Source organism: Carassius auratus, chromosome 37, assembly GCF_003368295.1.
Source record: "Carassius auratus strain Wakin chromosome 37, ASM336829v1, whole genome shotgun sequence".
NCBI lineage: Eukaryota > Metazoa > Chordata > Actinopteri > Cypriniformes > Cyprinidae > Carassius > Carassius auratus.
The window spans coordinates 6,569,004-6,593,153 of NC_039279.1; the positions used below are offsets into that span (position 1 = coordinate 6,569,004).

Consider the following 24,150-nt stretch of genomic DNA (forward strand, 5'->3'; position numbering starts at 1 on the left):
CCCATAATGTTTTTTCTTGATCTGTTTTAATTTATTGTGCTTCTTTCATGAATGTTACTTAAGCTTGTATATATTTTTCTTGTTCTGAAAATAAATTAATAAATAAACAAACAAACAAATAAAAATAAATCTTTCTTTCTCAACAAAAAATTTCGTTATCAACTGTCAGGACCGTTGAGGTCCCTCAAAAGCCAAAAACGTCAGGACGATATCGCATACTATTCATATCGATATAACATATTTCATTTTATATTTGTTAATATTATATTGTAATACATGATGAATACATTATTGATTTGATTAAATCTTCAGCAATCACGCGAGTAATTTTACGGCAGTGTTACGTCAGCGGCGTCGTTTCACTTTACGGTAAGGCGGCATGTGGAGGTCAGATGCGCAATCGCTCGGTCAGAGACTGAAAACTGTCTAATTATCAAACATCAACAGTTGACAACTCAGCGCAGTGACATCTGTGTAGGATTGTCAACAGACAGTATACAGCACAACACTGTCGATAAAGCAGATCGTTTGGGGTCGTTAACGTCCATCATTTTGACGCGGGTCTGAAAAGAAGAAGTCTGTCAATCAAGACGGTTTTGTGTATTATCTCTGAAGACATGGATACTAACACACCAGCATCAGGAGGATTTAAAGGGGGACTCGGGAGCCTTTTTGGTGGAGGAACTCCTGAGTATTCAAATACTGATCTGGCAGGAGTCCCGTGTAAGTGCTACAGTCAACAGTGTGAGGCTAATGTTAACTCTGATTCAAACTATGGTCAGGTTAGTTACTTTGAGTGTCTATTAATTTTTGATAATGTGTAATGACAAGTTATCTCTCATTTCCAGTGACTGGTATGAGTCCTCTCTCACCCTACCTCAATGTTGACCCTCGTTACCTTGTGCAGGTGAGTTTCTGTAAGTCAGTAGTTACATTTCAGACCTATTTAAAGGTTTCCGTGGTAGAATTGAGTCTGTCTTATGAACTGACGATCAAACACGTGTTAGAGGCTAAATGGACTGAAATAAAGGGTAAGGTGTCATAATAAGAACTTGCTATTGGTTAATTAATGGCAAATTAAATGGTAAATTAATTATGAATATCCAAACAATTCATTAAACAGCATGGTAACATGCAAAAAAAAATAATAATAATAATAAATAATAATAAAAATATTTTGGCCACCAACTGTAATTAATTAATTGTATGATACCTGACTTTTTGTGAAAAACATTAGTTTTCCTGAGAATATAATTATAACTTTTTATTACAATCTGCCTTTAGCTGTCCCATGCCCTAATGTATGCTAGTGTGATTATATCATCATCACTTGTTTATACAAGTTATTACAAATAAATAATGATATTGGAATAATAATAACATAAAAATGCTTTACACCTTTTACATTTTACTTTAAGGACACAGATGAGTTTATCTTGCCAACCGGGGCAAATAAAACCCGTGGTCGGTTTGAGCTGGCCTTCTTCACCATCGGGGGATGCTGTATAACAGGTGAGTCTGTCTCTGACTTTGATCAGTACTTTTATTTTAATCATCATCAACCGTTTTATCTGTTGTTTGTTTCTTTAAAGGCACTGCTTTTGGGACACTTAATGGTCTCCGAATGGGCCTGACAGAAACTAGAGGCATGCCGTGGTCAAAACCCAGAAACGTACAGTAAGTATCTGCTCCTTTGTAAACTTTGATCAGAAATGATTTAAATTACCATATAGAAAATTCAGTTAGGATCTTTTCGAATATCGGTCACTGGTACATTTGAAATCATTGACCAGGCACTTTTTGTTAGTTAGTGCTTCTGAAACTTTATTATGACTGGTTTATTACCTGCGAACACAACACCCTGAAGAGCATTTTGAATAAAAAATGTATTTCTGTATATTTTTTTTAGTTTTAAAACTTTAATTTAACTTTTGGTGTTTCCATTAAAAAATTTTTTTTTTGGTGCATCAGTATGTATTTTAAGTTATATTGACTAAAACTGTTTATCCATTGTTGATCAGCCATAATTCTACTGTAATAATGACATTTGTTATGTTTTGTCAGAATTTTGAACATGGTCACAAGACATGGCGCATCATGGGCGAACACACTAGGATCTGTGGGTAAGAAATGCATTGAATTCGAACAGCTTGTGTAAAAGAATATCACAATCGATTGTGTTATTAATTGAAGAGACTCGTGCATAATAAAATGCTGGTTTCTCTTTCTCAACAGCTCTTTTGTATAGTGTGTTTGGTGTGGCCATTGAGAAGGCCAGGGGCGCAGAGGATGATCTCAACACAATAGCAGCTGGAACGTTAACAGGGATGCTTTTTAAATCCACAGGTGAGGAAAAGTGACATTGGCTTAAGTGCTAAATATCATGGCTATCACTGATTTAATTTAATCAACATAATATGTATTGTATTTATTTATATACATTTTATCTTTATTTTTTTCAGCTGGACTCAAAGGAGCTGCCAGAGGAGGTGTCATTGGTTTAGCCATGTCAGGGCTGTATGCTCTTTACAACAACTGGGATCACCTGAAGGGGAGATCACCTTCACATTACTGAGGATGACTGAGAGCTCAAACCATGGACTTCTTTTGACTCGGAGACAATTTTTTTTTATAACCCCCTTTTGGAATTGCATCCATTTCTTCTTTTTGAAACCCATGGACCATCACACATGTACAGACTTCTTCAGAGTTTAATTAAATGAAATATTTAAATGGAAGAGGCAGACTGCCTCCAGGTGTGTTCACTGGTAACTTCATTCATGTAGATGTCTTTGTTTGTGTAAGTTACAGGAACTCCGTATCCTTTAATTATGAGGTTTCATCTGTTCTCGTTGTGGATTGATGCATTTTGTCAGTGCTGACAAACCAAACCATCAAACTCTCTAAAACCATCAATAATAAAATACACGTTTTCACAGTTTGAGACTCTTAATTAGCTTTTTGTAGGAATTTAAAAATAATTGAGCTGTGTGTAATACAAAATTTGTATTTGCTGGGCATGAATGGTCTTTCTGGAAGTTAGATGATTAAGCACTACACCATCCTATATTCGCGTAGCCCTAAATAAAGAATAAAAAACGTAAAATAACTTTAATACAATAATTTAACACTGTTCAGATTCTATGACATTTAAAAAAGTTTTTTATCAATTATTTATTTGTAAGCAAATCAACCTTGATTTCATTGAGTGCAGATGGATTATAATTATAAAATTCCAGAAGGAATGTCCATGGCCACATGGCTAAAAGTGTAAAATATAAAAGATAAATGTCCATCCTGTGTGTAAATTCCCTGCACTGTTCAGCGAAAAGCACTGCAGTTAGACTGTTCTTAAGGGAGAAAGTCTCCCACAACAGGTGAAATTTAATAACTTGACGCTGGCCGTCAAAGCACCTTAAGAACTGAACGTTGGACTGCCTGTGATAGGGCAAATGTACAGTATGTGCCAGTCCTTACAGAAAGAATAAAAAGCCAACTAAAGTTAAATTTTGCAGTTGTACTACAGCGAAGCCCATCTCACATGCAGAGCGGTGAAACAATCCACAAACTGGTGCAAACTACCCTAAACTGGAGGCTGGTGTTTCTGATGCAGTACACCAGCTCCAAGAACACAGCCCACAAATGGTTGAGTACTGTCATGGGCCAGACCCGGGACATGGCACTAATAATCTGTTGCTATTGCGTATCTTCTGTGATATTTCTGTGAGGTTGGAAAATAGTGTAAGAAGAAGTCCCTGATGCGTGTGGCCTCTATCCATGGGATACAGGCTGTGGTGCGAGTGAAGACACTGGGCTTGTTCTCCACTGTGCATCTGATAGGACCAAAGCTCACAATGCCGTGGACCTTCCAGTGGTCACGTCCCACCAGCAGAGGGCCACAAGAATCACCCTATAGGAAGAAATAGAGCTAAAGATATGGCACTTTGATGAATTGTCCCTGAAAACAATTTTCTCACCTGGCATGCGACTGGGCTCCTCTCTGTATCTCGGAACCCAGCACAAATCATGGAGTCTCATGATGACATGGTCACCCCAGAACTTCTTCTGTCGACCTGCTTATAGCCAGTGATTGGGAGCTGAGCTTGGTTCAGCGCCTCAGCGAGTGCCACATTTTCTTTCCCGCCTAAGATTTACAGAGGAAGATGAGATGCCAAAGCCATATTCTGGATAAGTGGATCACCTCCCTTTGTTAATTCAATGATATTAAGAAAATGTTAAAGTACTTTGTTTTTGCCTCAGGGACGTAAAATAAACCAGGTTCCATTGTAAAAACTGCAGTGGGGTACGGGTTACCGCACACTCTTTACATTTGATCTATGAGCGGATTATTTCATAAATAATCCAGCCATCATATTTCAAGACCCAACTTTTACAAAACGTTCTAATTTTAATAAGAGGCAGTGTAGAGGAAAAGAAATTGCCATGCTAATAGCTGTTTGGCCGAGGAGAGGTGCTGACCTTCACATGACCTTCTGTTGCTTTCCAAAACCTTGCAGAACCCAAGTTATACCTTGGAAAAACCTGACTAATAATGAACAGGATCATGACTGATCTGTGTTGTTTATATAGTCATTTCATTAAAGATTAGCAGAACCTGTTTTTAGTAAGCACTCATTAAGTGACTTACAGTCCACTCATTACAGTAACAATCCCCTTGGAGCAATGTGACGTTAAGAGCCTTGATCAAGGGTACAATGGTGATTGTTCATAGCTTGCTTGGACCTTACAGGTATGCATGTAACTTCTTAACTCTACATTAAACCACTACACACCACTTCATTTTCATAATAGGTTTTACAGTTATACTTAAAGCTTTAGCTAAACTTATTTGAGTACAAGATAGGAAAGGTTTTTATATTATAGTTTGTGTGATTTGGTAGAAGTGTGAATATGTTTCTCCTGTTACCAGCAGAGGGCATAAGAACCAGAATGCAAAGATGCAACATGGCCTCTGAAACCTACTTAAGTTTTTCGTTCTGGTGGAGCAGATTTAAAGACAGGAGACTCTGAGAAATTAATTACTAAATGCATGTGACTATATTCAGAATGAATGGAGTTTTATTTTGATTTATGATGTGTCCCTGCTCACATGTTGTTTTTACTCCAAACTGTGAAATATGGTACAGCAAGGAAAACAAAACAGAAGGGAGCACCTGCCCAGGGTGTGTGCCTCAGGGAATGTGCCTGATCAACCAATTGGTCAAACTTTCAAAACTGGGCAATCTACTTGAACACTGTTCACCAACTTTAGCAGGAACTTCTGACATGTTCTTCACAAACAAAGAGAAATGTCATTGCCAGTGAGCCAGTGAGAAATCCCATTGTCTTAGGGCAAATTATTCGAACATAAACAACACTTACTGTACTGTTTTAAAATAACAGACACAGAATATTGTTTACCAAACTCTTTATTGTTGCTCATACATTTCAAGACATTCAGTGTTGTCAATATCAAAACACATTAGTGTAAAGCCTACATAAAGCTTGTTTTCATCATACTGTAAGGTGTTGATCCAGTAATATCTATATTATGTTTAATCACAATGCTGTGGTCCAAAAAAAAAGAAAAAAAAAAAAAGAAAAGAAATCAGATTGCTTTGGCAAAGAAAAACAAAAGCAGTTTGTGCAGCACAGTACAGGCTTTTGTTGATTTGGTCAGAGATTCTGTATACACATTTACTTACCTATAATATGCTGTTTAAATGAATTTAATCTTAACATTATTGACAGAGATTGCTCTAAATACAATCCCTAACTTTAAAAAAACATGACTGATTCTGTATAAGATATAGTCATGATATAGCACGTGATCCTGATATATATATAAAAAATTGATTGTCATATGAACCATTTGAACTTTAATATTTTAAAATTTAATGAACAAACTATAAATATTAATGAAATTATATAACAAAAAAGATTTATGAATATGTAAAATCATGTGAAAATGGCCATAATTGTCTTTGCCCTCACACTGTTTCTGAACAGAATGCAACCACAAAATATTCTTCGTTTTTATATTGTGACATGAAAATAGTGGAGAGATTCTGCTTTTTTTTTCAGGTCAGATTTTGGCACCAGAATCAAAGTGTACATGTTTTACTTTTTGATTTGATTGAGACTGCCCCTGTGCATAGAATCGGGACTGGGGCTTAGTTTTAGCTAATAATGTACTATATAAGTGCAGGAACATTGACCTTGTGTCTATATTTGCTAATCATCAGTAGCCCTGATAAGAACCTAGCTTTACACACCCACAGACCGCATGAGCATTCATATTTTTAGCTCTCTGGATTGATTTTGGCCTTGAGCCCACTCTAATCCACCAGGTGGACCAATCACCATTTGCATCAAGATCAGTGAATTCAGTAATAACATAGTAGTAAATTGATAGTTGTTTGTAAATTATGTTTCTATAGCCATAGAATCTGGCAAGAAATAACTGACAAAAAGTTTTACTGAAATTTCTGCCATTTAGTGTTGGTGGAATATGATTGACTATAAAGCGTTTAACATCATGGATCTGTGAGAACAGAAAACAAAGAAATCGAAATCCACTATAATTTGAGGGCTAGCACATAGACTGACTAGAACTAGTCTTCAGATCTGCTCCAGGGAGCACTTCAGGATTTCCAAGAGTTGCACTAATTTTAATGTATCCCTAGATAATGTTCAGTAATCTGTTGTTTGCTTGACAAAACCCAACAAGTACAACCAGACATTTTTAGCCTATAATAAGCATAAAAAATACAATACTCAGTGCTTGGTATTTCAAGCCAAATTGGGCATCTAAAAGATGGAGGTCAAGACAGGGACAAGACCATGTGTGAAGGTAGGTAGAAACACACCATTATATGTAAACTTTGAATGGCAGCTCTATGCAACGCTAGCTTGCAATGTAACTCCAAACATCACTGCTCTACTGATTCAGTAGTGTGAATCACTAAATAAATAAATAAATATATATGCAAAGAGCTATTTTCAATCCATTTCTACCTTCAAGTAAAAGCCTGTTCCTTTCTGTCATGCGTTTTCTAGACATCCACATACTGAAAAGACAAGCTCCGGCCCTTCACTGATCACTTTAGTCTCCGACAGTACTGACGTTAGAGCAACACGCTGAACTGCGCAGTGTTTTTATAATGCCTTCGCTCTTCTTCCGTCGCCTGGGCTGCAGTGCCAGGCTGCTGACATTGTCCGTGGAGTCTTCCGTTTGAGCTGCAGCAGCTGCAGTCTCTTTGATCTGAAGTTCTAGATGCCTTTGGATTGCTAGGCCAAGCTCTTCAGGGTCCACGGCTGCACCATACACTTCCCAGGTCATACCCTCAGCATCCCATTCCACCTCCTTCACAGGGGTCCTGTGACACATGTGTTCCGCGGCCAAAGGTGTGTCCAAGACAGGATCCACTCTCAAACTAATTTCAGGTAATACATGAGAAAGAGTGGAAGCAAGGGAATCAGACACAGTCTGCACACCAACATCTCTGAGCTCATGCTCAGATGTCATAGTAGTGGCATCTTTGACTGTCCTGTTAAAGCCAGTTTGGCCTGTTCTGTCTAGTCTAAGGCAGGAAGAGTTCTGCCCTCTTAACTCGGATCCACAGCAATGGCCCTTACTCCGGCTGTCAAGTCTGGTCTCGCTGACTGAGGTCACAAGTGGTGGAAAACCAAGCAAGCCTGAATGGAACAGTGATCTTTGTCCCACACAAGGGCTTCCTTCACAAGGTGGCCGTGATATAAAATGCCCAGGGCATGGAACAACACTGCAAGTATTCCTCAAACAGGCAGTGCTTATCATATGTCCAGAAAAGGTAGATCTATGGCATGCAGTTAAATGGTGGCTTTCACAGTTGCTCTGAGCATGATCTTCTGTATTCGCTCCTTGTGTTGTGAAGTTGTTGCTAAGACCCGAAGAACTCATTCTACAAGGCGCTCTGCAACAGCTGCATCCTGTCAGGTTCTCTGCAGGTCTGCAACATTGACAACATCCCTCTCTGCACACCAGACCCTTCATTCTTAAATCCCTATTTGTGGATGGTGAGTGTGGCACACACTTCACACCACTATGGACCTGATTTTGCCCCAGGAGTGGATCTTGCGTTGGAGTCCTTCTGGGTGAGTCCTCCATGAAGCTCCAGGATCTTGCAGTTCCTCCATGCCAGATTACAGTCTCAGGGGTACTGTTGCCACTGCACATGCTCCACTGTTCTTGGTCACAAACATTCACAGGGAATTCCGTCGAGGGTCCACCCAGACTGACAGGTCTTTGAGTACATGCTGCACTGCTCATGCTCTTTCGCAAGTTCTGACTGTACCATGCCAGCTCCGTTCGTTGAGGAGGTCCACTCACCATTTCTGTTGAGCTTTTGGATAAAGAAATAATTGGCAGCTCATGCTCCTCCACTGTTTCAGTGTCCACAGATCCAAGACTGATGCTTGGGAGGTAGATCTCAGATATAGGTCGTTGACTTTCCTCCATATTGAAATATCTACTGGTAAAGAAGACATACAATTATAAGCTAATTATGAAAAGTACAAAATTCCTTTTTAAAACATAATTATTCACACTATATATTTTAAACAATTATAAGTTTCTTTAGATAAAAAGGCACACCAATTCTTATTTGTCTACTATCCATTCAGTTTGATGAATCTGAAACAGACCCTTAAACCTTTACTTTTACGATAGATAAAGCTAAGATTAGTTTTGTCCTTACTGCACAAAGATTAAATTGAATAGGACAGGGAGATCCCTAGGTATCTCTCCCTTGAATGATTGACCAGATTATAGAGGGATAAGCCCAACTTTAGTCTTAAGATCATTAGCTACAACATGGGTATGCCAGCTCCTCTCAGAAGGACATTAATCCACATGGTGCTCCAGCACAGGTGGCTGATTCCACTGCACATGGTCCCATTAGGACTGTAGGTTTAAATGTATACTTTAAGGTGCAAATCATGACTGTAAGAGTGTTTTTCTCATTTTTAGGAACTCTCAAGAGCAATGAGTGAATGTGTGTCAGGCCTGTTCATGTTTACATCACACTTCAGCCACTCCAGCAGATTTTTTGGGAGACACTTTTGGATCTGTCACTCCCTACTGTCAACACACACATACTGCTGACTCCAAAGTACAGCACACTCACACTCTGATCTGTACAGTTATTTAAGGCACACTTCAAGTAGTTTTTACTTGCCATTGAGGTGCCTTTTTAAAACATCTTTCAGTGGACTAAGCAAAGCAATATTACCTGTGAAGCAACCAGAGGTTACGTGCCACAAAGACACTGCCATTTCAGAACTGACAGGAGTAAACCTTGCAACCATGCAAACTCAGTGCTATCTGCACACTTTTTTAATCATTAGGCCATCACCATCTGTTTATTCCCAGTGACTACTTGCTGATTCATACCATATAAATTATATAAACTTCCAAGGCTGTCCACACAGAATCTGCATATGCAGAACTCTGAAGAAAGCGCAGCAGATTTCTGCAGAATTGGAACATGCAACATTCACAAAGTTCAACACATTTCTGATCCCTTGTGTGTTTGTTGTAGTGTTGTAGTGAATTTGACTATGATTTCCTCACCTACGTGTGTCATAGACTATAATTCTTCTCATGTTCTCAAGAAAAGGTGTTTGGTGCAAATCGAAAGCCCATGTGTGTCAAAGCTAGTGTTCATCATCCATCACTTACTCGCGACTGCAAAAAATCTGCAAAGACTATATTATCATAAAATTATTAAAACATTTTTAATAAATAGGCTTGCATAATCACTTTTTGGAATCTGCAGTGTAGCACTAGTGTGCAATAAGTTTCCAAAAAGTTTTACAGTTATTAAACTTACAGTTATGTTACAGTTACAACTGTTTTACAGTTATTCAACAATCTTTAATACTGAGAAGTACATTATTTCTTGAGTGTTTCAAAATAATAATAATAATAATAATAATAATAATAATAATAATAATAATAATAATAATAATAATAATAATAATAATAAAGCAGGCCAAAACTCGAAAATAACCTGTACAAATGACTGAAACTCTAGCAGAATGGCAGATGTTATCTCTCCACAGAAATCATGGGAAAACATGATACTTATTTTCCCATTGCATCTAAAAATAACAGACAATGTGTTCACTGTAGACCCTCCTCTTTCACCTCAACCCACAGTCTAACCTCCATCGCTATAGACAACCAAACACCTGCACTAGCGTCAGACTGTAACACACACACACACACACACGTAAATATAAACACTCCAGTGAAACTCTCATCCCCTACAAGAAAATCAAACAAGAAAAATCTCACCTTTGGGTTTTACTAGCAAACATACATGGTACAGTGAAGGCCTTGTGTCACCTTTGTCTTTCCTTCCTTGTCATCTTAAAGCCTCGTTTCACCATTTCCTTTCACACTGAGAAGACCTTGCTTTATGAAGACAGCTGTGATTTCCCTCATGGCCACAGGTAAGTCAACAACCTCCCTCCACACACACACACACACGCACACATGCACACGTACATACCTCCCACTTCCCCCTCTCGTCTCCTTCCCCTCTGCCCAGACGGCTCCCGCCTCCTTCACTTCTTTCCTCTCCTCCACTCTTGCTCTCTCGCTCAGCTCTAAGTGAACAGGACAGACAGAGTAGGTATATTGCTGGATTATCATTCGTTGCCATCTGATTACACACCACACGCTCCCTGTCTGAGAGGAAATCCACAGTGGAGGGGGGAGGAGGTGCAAAGACACACAGACAGAAACGCTGGGAAGTCAAGGAGAGTTATATGCCCAATGGAGGGGACACAATTGTGATAAAGTGTGTGTATGGGGTGAAGGTTAGGATTTAGAGGAAGAACAGATAGATCATTCTGATATGTCACAAAAATAATTAATTACAATAATTACTCTGTCTTTATTTCTTACACACACATTCATTCTCACACACTCGTAGCTCCTGCCGCTTACTCATCCTCTCTCTTCCTGTTGCTATAGAAACAGCCATGCTAAATAGGAGCCCGATGAATTTTCATCTTATCTTTTTTTTTTTTTTTTTTTTTTTTAAGTTGTCATGGGAACAATGAAAACAGTCTCTTTGAAAGAAGGGCTTGTGGTGCCGGGAATCCATTATGTTATATGTGTGTGACTCATTTTTCTGATTCACCTGTTCATGTGGCATTGCAAACTCCCAGGTCGCCTGTTCCATAATAATTCAGGTTCAGAGGTTAAACAAAGGCAGAATCCTGAAATGTTTTTTAGTGTCTAAACATGATACATTTTTCAAGTTTTTAAATGACCTTGTACAAACATGAAACATTTTTCCCCTTGTTCACATACACATTTGGGGCCTGATGCTGTAACGAATTTTGTTGGCATAATACCAAAACCTGTATGACTCTCTCTTTTTTCATTTAAATGTAATTGTGTGTGTGTGTGTGTGTGTGTGTGTGCGTGTTCGTGTGTGTGTGTGTGTGTGTGTGTGTGTGTGTGTGTGTGTGTGTGTTTGTTCCACAGAGAAAGTAAGAGTCTTGAATGACATGAAAGTAAGTAAAAAATTATGACAAAATTGCCAACTTTCAGTGCATGATAATATTATTATTTCTTAGAGAAATTGTTATTTATTATTAATATAATACTATATATAAAATGCTTACTATATATTATCTTATATGTATAACAAATGTTTGCTGCTTATTCAATTTACAGAAAATTGGTGCAAAATATGAACATTGTATCCTAACTTAGTTGCGCAGTTTGTTTGTAAAATGCAGTTTGCTGAATCCATTTTATAACTACATACTAAATCCATTTTATAAATAACTACATTCATATTTTTGTTGATAAAATTTTAAACTGGACTGGGTTCCCAGCGTGCACTTCATTAAGGTGCTAACATGCACTGTTGCTAGCCAGCTCTTGTCAGACAAGAGCCAACATTAGTTACTTTGACACATCAGATTTTATTGGACTATACTCAGTTCACTTAGGTATCTGCTACAGTATCTGAGGTTGAGTTTACAGTAAGTAACAGGTGTTCTTACTGCAATCAAATGTCTAGAAACTCAATGCAAGTAAAACACATTTAGAGGTATTGTGGGAACAGCAGACGTGTTGCCTGATTACAGCCTTGATAAACTTCTCCTGTTCTCCAAGAGTTATTCATTAACACTTAGTGAATGCAAACTAGGCTACTGCGGACAACATAACATTCAAGTTATTAAACCATAGTCTATGAGCCCTGTGGTGGCTGATTCACTGAGCTCAAATCGTATTACAGAAGTAACATCCATTGTTAAATTAAACATTTCAGATTAGCTTTCAGCAATTACCACTTTTATTAATAACTCCCTTTAGCTTGCTAATTACCTGTAAATAGTCACAGTTTGCTCACTGGACTGGATCAAGGTTTTGTGCTTGTTTGGAAATAAATACTGCAACTGGCAGAGCTCATATCGCTCACTTGCTTGAGCCAGTTTACGGTGTTGATTAACTAACCTGGGAAGCCTCAGGGGGACTGTAGTACCCCGCTGTAGGGTGACAGGGTTGTCAGAAGACACTGCTTACTCTCAGTTAGACATCAGGAAGAGCGCCCATGAGACAGTCTTTGGGCAAAATGAGAAACTGGTGATCGGTGATACACACTGACTCTGCTGGAGTGAAAGAGAGACTTTATTAAGTTAGGAGCTGTGGCCATCCATGGCTGGTGAGTAGAGGATTTTCGGAAGCTGTTGTACAAACTATACTTGAGACCTGTTTTACATATTGTTATGTTATAGTGGACAAACAGACGCTATTGTTTGTTTTACCAGGCTGCAAATATTTGATCATCTGATGCTATTTAAAATAAGTTGTGCCAGACACATTATTATGTTCTATGTGTGTTTGTTGCACTAAAGCATTCTTTATCAGACATGAGGGTCCAGTGCTGCCATAGCAGCATGTATTTCTATGTGTGCTAATGTGGTATGCTATTAAACACTGCTGAGCAGTTGGGTGACCCCTGTACACTAAAAATCTCCATGTGCAATTGAACAATTATTGACCAGTGAGGCAAAGTGCCCTTAGGATGCACAATTATGAGAGAATGCTAATAAAACTGCTTAAAGGCATACACGTTTTCCCTTTTAGCTTACAGTTACCATCTGAGAAACCATTGTGCATGTCAAAAGCTTATTTAAAAGGACATTTCACCCCAAAATAAAATTCTGTCATCATTTGAGCACAAAAAAAATAAAAATAGATTTTAAATAGATATTTGAAAGAATGGGTCTGTCCTACGATGATAGTGAGTGGGGTCCAAAACAACATCAGAGTCTACTGACAAAACAATTGAAACACATTTGTCAAAATATCATCTATTATGTTTCACAGAAGAAAGAAATTCATACCGATTTGGAATGACATGGGTGTGAGTATCTCATATTTAAACACGCACCTGTTTATTAATTACATGTAAAAGTAAACAAACAAGTTAAACATTATAGATTTTTTGCTAAATATGTATGTTAAAATTACTTTTTTCCCCCATAAAATCAGAAAAACCAAACACACATACACAGTACATACATGAACTGAATATGTGAGCGTGTAGTTTTTCTTATTCACACACACGCACATTATATTTCTCTTCATACAATAATAAGATAATGTTAAGTCTGTCGCTTAAATGTAATTAGTGTTTGAATCCTTATTTAAATAGCATAAGCACAGCATTATATATATAATTTTGAAGAGTTTATTTTAAGAGTTTATTGCTGTATTAAATGAACTACAATACCTGCTAGGAAGTTCTGGTTCACTCGCACTGTATTCCTCCAGGTGGCTGCAGTAAATCCCCTACAGTAAAGGAAAAAACAGGTTGTTGCTCTAGAAATGTTGTGTTTCTTGAGCCACAAAAACACACTGCGCGCAACCTCTTACATGCAGGTCTCCACTAAAGTGTGTTGACACAAGACACTTGACACATCTATTTAAAAGTCATGAGAGAAAGAGACTGTCCAGCGGTGTCACACAGCAGGTTTAGTTCATGCAAAGCCATGTTCTCTGTTGTATGATACACTGAGTGAGAGGGGAGGGTGACCGGCTGCTGAGTTTGATTTGTGTCTGTGCCATTAGATCCACTTGTAGCGCTGGCTTGTGGATTGTCAGCAGCATTTCTCTTCCTGCTGCTGTTTGGCCTATCAGTGTATCTACTGTGGAGGAAGAGACGAACTCAAGCGCTCTACTGGGGACTGATACCTGCCACCCCCACAATCCCACGATGCACCACTCCAGTGCTGCAGACATCACAGAGCAGCAGCTATGGGTAAATAACAGTTGTTGCTTGTCTAGAAATGACAATAATACAAGATGTAAACAGTATCACTGCAATGTAAGGTGAAACAAATTGAATAAATACATCCCATTCAAGCTTTTGGGAATTTTTTTTTTTTTTGCAGTAATGTAAGGGAGACTAGATGTCACAGGGATTACAATTAAATTCAGTTCAATTCAAGTTTATTTGTATAGCGCTTTTTACGATACAAATGATTGCAAAGGAACTTTACAGAAAATAAGGTTTCTACAATATTTTTATTGTACTATAATAATGTTTTGTGAGCATGAATACATTTCCTCAGCAGTACAGGCTTTCGTAGCCAATCCTTCATGTTCTTCATGTCTTCATCCTTCAACAGGTTTTTGTAACAAATTCATCATGTCATAAGAGACTGGTGCTAGACCTCAAACATTTTAAAATGTCAATTTTTATATCTGTTTATTATACTTATTTATTTACTTCTTTATTCAATGATCATATTTGTTTGTATATCCCAAGCAAATTTATGATTAATTATTATTATGAATTTATATTAATTTCTTAAATATTATTATTCTAGCATTATATATTTATTCATTATTATTTATTCTAATACACATTATATGCAGATATGAAAAGAAAATAAACATAAAAAACAATAAGTAAATAAATAGACATAAGTGAATAAATAATAAAATGATAAAATATAATAAAATGTTATTTATTATAGATTTATTATTTACTTATTTTGTTTATTTATATATGCAGATATAAACATTTATTTGTAAAAACAAATTTTTTTTAAATAAACACAAGTAAAGAAATAATATAAAATATAACAAAATAAATAAATATAAATACAATAATAATGTGAAATGTGTGACATCTGTAAATAAGCATAATAAGTAAATAATATAAAATATAATAAATACATATTTTTAAATATCACATTTTAATAAAGTAAAATGTGATATCTGGCACGTCTCTTATGACATTTCCATTGGAATGTGGATTGAAGTGCATCTGCACATTCTTATCTTTGAATTTTCACAGCTCAGGTGATGTTCCCTTCTTTGTGCCTCCTCGATTCAAGAGAACACCCCAACCAAACGAGGAGAAAGAGGAAAGAGAGTATGCTGAGGAATGGGAACTCCATCCAGATCTACACACCCAGCGAGGCTCTGTAACAGTAGGGAGTATGTCAGCGTTAGACATCAGAAACGATGATACAGAGAAAGTATAAAGAGAGTGTTTTGACTGTTTGTTTCTCATTCTGCTCAATGTGGTTCTCGAGGTTGGTTCCCCCTTGGCAGCATAAGACCAGACCTGTACCAGCTCCCAGAGGAACCCAGTGAATGGGCCCTTCCCGATGGCTCAGCTGTTCGTCTGTGGTTCGCTCTGCGGTACCAGCAGGAGAGAGAGCAGCTGGTGGTGTCTCTGCTCCGTGCCGCGAACCTGCCCGGTCTGTGCCAGGGTAATGTCACACTAGTAAAATTGCAGCTGTTGCCATCTGATGATCGACGACACCGTCAAGCCAAAGCACGGCGGAAAGGTTGTCATCCACAGTTCAATGACACCTTTGTGTTTCAGGTAGAGAGTCTCTCCTGATAAACATCAGCAATCTAATCACTGTATGTGGGTACATTATCAGTCTTCCTCATTATGTGAAAATTCAAGTGCTCTGAATTTTTTTCTTCATTATTTGTTTGTGAATTAATTTTCAAAAAACATTTTATTCGAATTAATGGAGAAACTTCTTGAAATTAGAGAAGACATTTCATAGTTGATATCTCCATCTACTGGCCATTGCTAGCAGGTTTTCTGTTTTATTCCTCTAAGCACTTAGATTAGAGGAATGTTCTGGGTTCAGAACTGTTGAACATTACCACATTGTTGGGGTTACTAAGAACATTTTTTTTTTTTATGTTTGTGAAATGTTATTTAATGCATCTTATTCAAAACAAGATACAGTAAAACAGCAATAATTGTTGAAATATTGTTACAATTTAAAATTAATGTTTTCTATTTGTATATATTTTAAAATGTAATTTATTCCTCCAATGGCAAAGCTGATTTCAGTAGCCATTACTACAGGCTTCAATGTCACATGATTCTTCAGAAATCATTCTGATATGCTGATTTGGTGCTCAACAAAGTTATTATAGCTGACAAGAACTCAAACCATGATTTTTTTTCATGTGGAATAAAATAATTGTTAACTGAAATAAAATAAAATTATATAACTATTATATTATAAATTATAATTAGAACTATTATAATTTGAATATTTTAATTCAACTAGTTCCCAAGGAAACATTTAATTATTATTTATTTTAACTATAAAATAAAATAAAATAAAATATGTTATATAATATAATATAATATAATATAATATAATATAATATAATATAATATAATATAATATAATATAATATAATATAATATAATATAAGAACTAATAATAATAATAATAATAAAATCAAATTCAATTCAATTATTTCCCATTATTATCAATACTTAATCTTAATATTTTTAGGGAAACTGATACATTTATATCAGGACTATTTGCTGAATAGTAAGTTCAAATATCAAAATCAAAATATCAAATAAAAGTGCATATATTTTAAATAGAATAGTTTTGACATTATAAATAGTTGATCACGTTAATGCATCCTTGCTAAAGTATTAATTTCTTTCCAAGTAAATAAATAAATGAGCCCAAACATTTGAACAGTACAGTCAGAATAAGGTCTGTTACCTGATTCCTCTGTCTTCAATCAGGTGTCTAATAGCTGCATTGACCAGTGCTCTCTGAAAATGAACATGTACACTGTGGTCCATCAGAAGAAGCACCATCTTATAGGTCAAGCCATGATCCCCCTCAGACTTTCTGAACTAAAGGAGACGGCAGGAAAAGTACAGTGGAGGGATCTGGACAGTGAAAGTGATCAAGTATGACATTTAAATATTAAAGGAATAGTTTACTCAGACATGAAAAGTCTGTCATCCTTTATGCTCTTTCATGTCTTTCCAAACCTGCATGAATTTCTTCTGTGGAACACAAAATAAGAATTTCCGCAAAAGAAAGAAAGCCATTCAGATTTATCAGTGAGGGTGAAAATCAGTTTTCATTTTACAGTGAACTATCCCTATAATGAGATTTGGGGGGAAAGAATACTGTACTAATGTGTGTTTATTACCGCTGTTGTAGCCCCTTTCAAAAAATGGTGACATCCAGGTGTCTTTGAACTACAATCAGTCCCTACACCGCCTCACTGTGGTTGTTCTACGAGCCCGAGGGTTACAGTGTTGCAGTGATTCAGGTGAGAAACAGTGTAATAAAAAATACTGTACAGTGACAAGACGTCTTTGTGCATCTTTAATTTACATGTAAAATGATGGTACAGGTGTGTGCGCCCAGGTCTCTCTGAAGATACATACTCATGTAGTGAGGAACAAGTGGACCACTGTGGCGAAAGGAAATAATCCGTCCTTTAATGAGAGGCTTACCTTCAGACTCCTCCCCATGCAGCTGGACACAGCCTGTCTGACCCTACAGCTCCAGCAGCCCAGCACAGAGGAACCTGGTAACTGGCAGTCAATCATTTCTTTAAAAACAAACAAATGTTGATGTAAAATGAATAACACATATTTAAGATCCTGCACTATTTCTAGGTCAATAATTACATTTTTACACTGATGGGAATTAAACTCACTCAAACAGTTATACTGATAAAATAATATGTAAATATAAATTATTTAAACATACAAGCTCATTCACCAGTGGTTTCAGATATTACAGTTTTTTTTTTAATGCACCATTAAAACACTTTGTTACCTTTGCATCTTTACTAAGTCACTGTATATTGTCTGTACTGGCAGTGTTGTTGGGCATTGTGGTCATTGGGCCGTTCATGTATGCGAGGGGCAGAGAACTGGAACACTGGAACGACATGGTCAGCAAACCACAGGAGCTGGTCAGGCAATGGCACCCGCTGGGATCCGCTGACACACTACAGGAACTTCAGTGAACAACATGCAACAAACTCAATGCCAGCGCCTTCCTCTCTTTGTAAAACAATAATAGCCTTTTTTCTTGTTTGCATTTAATTATATAATTTTAAACAGTTTGCTCTTCAAAGTCCCATCAGAACAACTGTGATTTGATGCATGAAGTAAAAATACAGTCCAGTTGTACCACAGGGTTTTCACATTTTTGAACCCATGAATTTCAATTAAATTCAATTTATTTTTATGGATTAATGGATAAAGTTTTTTTTTCATTTGGATTCATTAGATTTGCATCTATCCACCCATACTTCAATCCTATTTTTCTTATGTAGGGTCGCAGTGATTGTTACTGAATTGTTCAGACCAATTTGTGGACTGGTTTGATTGATTCATTGAAAATAATTATTCACTCACTAAATGGACATATACTACTATTCAAAAGATGGGATTTGTAAATTACTAACTTGATCAAAAGAGACGGTAAAAATATTTAGAATTTTACAAAAACACATTTTACACAACATTAACCAGCACAACTGTTTTAAATAATGATAATAATGAGAAATGTTTCTTGAGCAGCAAATCAGCATATTAGAATGATATCTGAAGGATCATGTGACATTGAAGACTGGAGTAATAATGCTGAAAATTCAGCTTTGCTATCAACGGAATAAACTACTTTTAAAAAACTAAATTAGAAACCATTATTTTAAAATGTAAAAACTGTTTTATGATATGACTGTTTTTACTATATTTTTAAAAATTTTAACAACCCCAAACTTTTGAATAGTAGTGTAGCAAACTACACAATAGCTAAATCTAGTCATACAATATTAATAATCCTAATAATCGCTTAATATTTCCTAATTTTCCATGTCCATGAAACCCGGCAGACAGTGTGAAATCCCCTTTCCCCAACTAAGCCTACATGCATGTAATATGGATTTAGGTCAGTTTGACAGGGGTTTTGTGCATGGTTATTTTTGCAGTTTTTAATCCATAATGAAATTTAAAACCCAATTATGTGTAACACTGCTCAAATTTGGTACATTAGGTATGTCTCCTTTAACCTGGACTGTGTTTGGACCCAAAGACTTTAAACATAAGACACAATTTTCATCTGTTAATCTGTTTCCCTTGGTGTGTAGATGCTGGGTCTGGATAATCCACTACTGTAAGGCCTCTTATAGACTAATCACAGAGTTCAGAAAGGCTAGCAGATTGCAGCTCGGCATCCACCTGTTCTCATGTTCTTCATGTACAGTCAGCGTAGATCTATAGGACTTAAACTCCTGGACACAACATGTCTTGTGATCTGGCTTGTGATTTTGGCTCTTGTTTGGTACCCTCGGGTTCAGGTGAAACTTCATTCAGACGTGACATCTGAGCTATTGGAAAATGTGAGCAATTATATTCTATGTTTGTGTCTTGAGATCCATTCTTGTTTACGAATGGCTGAAATGAACTCCTTAAATGTTGGGACATGGTTCACACCAGATCACCAGTTTAGGCCTCCTCAGATGTTCATTATTATTATGAGTCCAAATGCACTACGATGAAGCCTCACAAAAGGGTATGAAGCACTGCTGCCCTCAGATTCCTCTTTCCCGGTATGTTCTTCACTGAGCATCTGATAACTTTATACAATTTTGGGCAGCTGCCTAGGTGGGCAAAGTTCGGTAAGCGGTGTCCAGTCTGGTGGCAGCTTTTTGCGCCCCACAGCAATGTGGAGCACCTTTGAAGCACATCTACTGCCACAGAGTACTGGCCGTTAGTCCATTGTTTGAGCCTGACCACTGTCACAGCCGTAGAGAAGTCGAAAGAGTACCGTGAAGTGCCACAGAAAACCCGCTCCGCCTCGCCGAAATATGCCCCTTCTTCCCAGGAGAGCATGGAGCCGTCTTCTTCACCCATGTCGGCCAGGTGACAGACAGCCAGAAGGCAAGAGCTCAGCAGTGCCTCGTTTTCACTGTACCGAAGGAGAACCGACACCAGTCGTGGGACAGCTCCAAGACTCAGGAATCGCTCTTGCTGCAAGGCTGGCAAGAAAATAACATCCCAAACGGGATGAAAACGAAAGTAAACTAAAAGGTACGGTGGCCGAAGTTTTCCATTGCCACACAAGCTTACATCCCAAACTCAAGAGTCAGCATCAAGATACAGATTGCTAGACTCTACCTAGGTCCCTGTTTTCCCTGAAAATCTGCAGTAAGTTAACAGAGGGACACTCCACCAAAAAATTTAAATGTCATCATCCCTCATATGGTTTCAAACCTGGATTCATTTAGTTTTTCTGCAAAACACAATAGAAGTAATTCTTAAAATGTGTTATTTTGTGCTCAACAGAATAAAAAATATATGACATGAAAGTGTGTAACTGATGACATAATTTTCAGTTTAGGGTAAAGTGTGACTTTAAAAATATATGTTTATGTTATCTCTCTTGACGCTTCTGAGCTATTTGAGGTTATCTGATTCCAAACCTACCATTAATGTTTTACAGTTAAATTATATTTTTCTTCATGACTATTTTACTTTCTTTTATGTTAAGCACTTTGGATTACCATTGTGTACGACATGTGCTATATAAATAGACTTGCCTTGCCTTGCCTATATCTGGCATTATTCACACACAGCTCTTGCGCTCTCTACTTTTCTATCTCTCATGTGAATGTCACCTGTTCCAATGAAATCACAATATAAAAGGCATTCAAATACACTATTGTTTCCAATGACAAACTGGTGCATTTTCAAACTTTTTTCATTACATATATCGTTGTAGCTAAAATCCCCAAATAACCTCTGATACAAATAAATTCAGACCAACCTTTATTATGGCAAATAGGGTGCTACAAATGTTGCTAAAATCTGTCTCACATAATGGCATTCTAAAGTATGACTAATGCATCTCACATCAGTAATGCTTTTAAAGGGATACTCCATCCCAAAATGAAAATTTTGTCATTAATTACTTACCCCCATATCATTCCAAACCTGTAAAAGCTTTGTTCATTTTTGAAACACAATTTAAAATATTTTGGATGAAAACCGGGAGGCTTGTGACTGTCCCATTGACTGCCAAGTAAAATACACTGTCAAGGTCCAGAAAAGTATGAAAAGCATTGTCAGAATGGTCCATCTGCCATCAGTGGTTCAACCGTTCAACTCTGTCTCTCCTCACATCACAGTAGCAACATTCTGGAGAATCTGAGTAGTACGCAGGCCGCCTACACTATACTGTGTCAGCCGTGTCACAAGGATACGTTTTCTATGTATATTTACACTTTGGTTTGAAAGAAAACAGTGCATCAGTGCAGCATAAAGCGTACTGCTCAGAGTCTCCAAAATGGCACTACGGCGATTTGGGGAGAGACAGAGGAGAGGAATTGTTGAATGAAGTCATTATTTTGGATTTCTTCGTGCACAAAAAGTATTGTCGTCGCTTCATAACGTTATGGTTGAACCACTGATGGCAGATGGACTATTCTGACGATGCTTTTCATACATTTCTGGACTTTGACACTGTAACTTTCTTTGTAGTCTATGGGACAGTCACAAGCCTCCCAGTTTTCATCCAAAATATTTGTTCTGAAGACAAATGCTTTTATGGATTTGGAATTGACATGGGGGTAAGTGATTAATTACAAAATTTTCATTTTGGGGTGGAGTATCCCTTTAAGACCTGTGGTTAGAAGAACAGGGCAAAAGTTCAGGTTCACTCACTACTTTCAGAGCAAATTCTTGCGATGGCCTCGCTAACGTGAAGGAGAAGGTCCTGGTCTTGGCTTAGCAGTAAGGTCACAAGGGCAGACACAAAGCCTGTCTCAAAGCATTGCTCTCTCACAGGTGCTAAAGAAAGATGGATTTATAAAATAATTAGTAGTCAGCCAGTACTCTTTGATTATGAGCGTTAAGTTAGATGTCAAGCTTGCATTATTTGCAGTTTATACAGCTTATTAAAGGGACAATCCCACCAGCAACTTGATGTTGTTGTAGCTAAGGTCTTGTTCAACCTTTTCGGTTACAGCTCAGCCCATATTTTAACCACAAGGCTACACCAACAAACACATGCATTATATTTGTGCATAAAACATTGCACAATTTGTTCTTACCGTCTCTGGCCAGTTCAGCTACCAGTTTGGCTGTGTGAGTAGTGAGCAGTGAGCGTGCTCTTTCTTCTTAAAATCTGAGCCAGAACAGGCAGAATGCCGCTTTCCACCACCTGCTCTGATGCGCCTTTCTCTAGGTCAGGAAAAACACATTACACAAAGTTTGGGTTCAGGAATATGTATTCATTTTTATGAAAGAAGTGTCTAATGTCTGCATTTTATGTTCAAAAATACAATAAAACAGTAATATTGTGAAATATGATTACAATTAATAACAGTTCTCTATTTGAATATATTTTAAAATGCAAATAATTTCTGTAATGGCACAAACTTTTTTTTTTTTCTTTTTTTTTTTTGATTGACCTTTTGATATGTAAGGTCATTATCACAAAATGAACCTGACAGTACATTTTCCTGCTTTTTATACATCAAACATTGACTTAAGTCTGTTTTATTTAACTATGTGAGAATAAAGTTAATGCAAAGTGGTCCCAAAGACATAAAACTAGCATAGCTATGAAAGAACTGTTTGGAAGTCATTATGCATACATTTTTAAACTAAGAGTAATGCGATTGACCAAGCAAAATCACATTTTCCAGAGAGATACATAACTTAAGATAGCAGCCTCAGTCATGTCTAGCCAAAGTGTAAATGCAATACACACTAAGCAGCTTTTAGAACTCACTCATGCATTTAACTAGCTCATACCATTTGACAACACTTACAATTTACTTTAAAAAGGCATAATTTATAATGAACGGTCACAAAATATTATAAATATTAAAACATAATATTGTCATAACAATATTAAAACAATTATTATAACATAACATTGTAGTATTATAATGATCAAAAGGCATGATTTTTGTTACATAAGTGCTCAACTAGTACTATGCATGTCTGTATTGACTCGCTTCTTTCTCAAGTTCATTTAGACATTTACACTTTGACACACCAATACAACTACATGTACATTCTTTATCTTGCTTATCCTGTCTTAAACAAATCATTTACATTTTAAATACTCACTTCTTTCTATGGCAACATTCAATACTGTGTCTAAATATGGCTTTAGTTCCTCCTCTATGAGTTCTGTGCTCACACTGATGGCCTCTATTGCAGTACTTAGTGAATCTGAGAAAAGATAACATACATAAAAATGCACATCCTTCAGACAGTATTCACATTGTGCCTGTTGTTACTTACCTTTGGGCGCATTGGGTAGTGGACGACTGGCTCCCATCTTGTCCATATGTCTATGTGAGATTGTGACGACCTGGTTAGTTCTCAGCACTGCCTGTGTCCCAGATCACCACTGCAGTCTAAACTGTGTTTCTGACCTAAAATCTCACACTGCTCCATCTCTTGCTTTGTATCTGTATAATACAACATCTGTGCAATAGATTCTTTCCACTCTTATCCAGGCTGTGTATGTTTGCGAAACAAACTCCTCGCTCCCACACTCATCACATTTATTTTCTTCCCCTCAATCCCTGTCTCTCCACCACCTGCTCTGATTCAGACCTTCACTAATGCACTCCCAATCCTCAGTCTGATGAAAAGCCTCACGGTGGACAGGATACCTGTAGGAAACACTTTGAACTGCAGAAGGCTCACCTCAAATATCTCCTAGAGGCCAGAAGAGAGAGAGGAACAACAAACAGACAAACAATATCATTGGCTACAAATCTGACTCCATGGTGAG

The 24,150-nt window shown here is 37.2% G+C and overlaps 3 protein-coding genes and 1 pseudogene across 5 annotated transcripts; 2 read left to right on the forward strand and 2 right to left on the reverse strand.

Moving 5' to 3' along the window:
• Positions 1-337: 337 nt before the first annotated feature.
• LOC113055999 (mitochondrial import inner membrane translocase subunit Tim23-like) lies at positions 338-2,939 on the forward strand. Its single transcript, XM_026222426.1, has 7 exons — positions 338-723; positions 849-907; positions 1,419-1,512; positions 1,593-1,677; positions 2,065-2,123; positions 2,236-2,346; positions 2,463-2,939. The coding sequence occupies exons 1-7, from the start codon at positions 618-620 to the stop codon at positions 2,573-2,575; spliced, it is 627 nt and encodes a 208-aa protein (XP_026078211.1). The 5' UTR covers positions 338-617; the 3' UTR covers positions 2,576-2,939.
• A 2,489-nt stretch (positions 2,940-5,428) lies between these two features.
• LOC113056000 (uncharacterized) lies at positions 5,429-12,612 on the reverse strand. Of its 3 annotated transcripts, XM_026222429.1 has the most exons (3): positions 12,524-12,612; positions 10,557-10,653; positions 5,429-8,513 (listed from the first exon to the last, which is right to left on the reverse strand). In XM_026222429.1, exon 3 carries the CDS (start codon positions 8,498-8,500, stop codon positions 7,106-7,108), a length of 1,395 nt encoding a protein of 464 aa, XP_026078214.1. In that variant the 5' UTR covers positions 8,501-8,513; positions 10,557-10,653; positions 12,524-12,612; the 3' UTR covers positions 5,429-7,105. The 3 variants fall into 3 exon arrangements, with proteins under 3 accessions (XP_026078214.1, XP_026078213.1, XP_026078212.1); XM_026222428.1 differs by lacking the exon at positions 12,524-12,612 and having other exon boundaries at positions 5,429-8,510; positions 10,557-11,578; XM_026222427.1 differs by lacking the exon at positions 12,524-12,612 and having other exon boundaries at positions 10,557-11,578.
• An 18-nt stretch (positions 12,613-12,630) lies between these two features.
• On the forward strand, positions 12,631-18,583 carry LOC113056001 (synaptotagmin-15-like). Its single transcript, XM_026222430.1, has 8 exons — positions 12,631-12,731; positions 14,144-14,333; positions 15,378-15,520; positions 15,619-15,914; positions 17,106-17,276; positions 17,536-17,647; positions 17,732-17,911; positions 18,207-18,583. The coding sequence occupies exons 1-8, from the start codon at positions 12,725-12,727 to the stop codon at positions 18,353-18,355; spliced, it is 1,248 nt and encodes a 415-aa protein (XP_026078215.1). The 5' UTR covers positions 12,631-12,724; the 3' UTR covers positions 18,356-18,583.
• A 506-nt stretch (positions 18,584-19,089) lies between these two features.
• LOC113056533 (uncharacterized) lies at positions 19,090-23,961 on the reverse strand (annotated as a pseudogene).
• Positions 23,962-24,150: the final 189 nt, after the last annotated feature.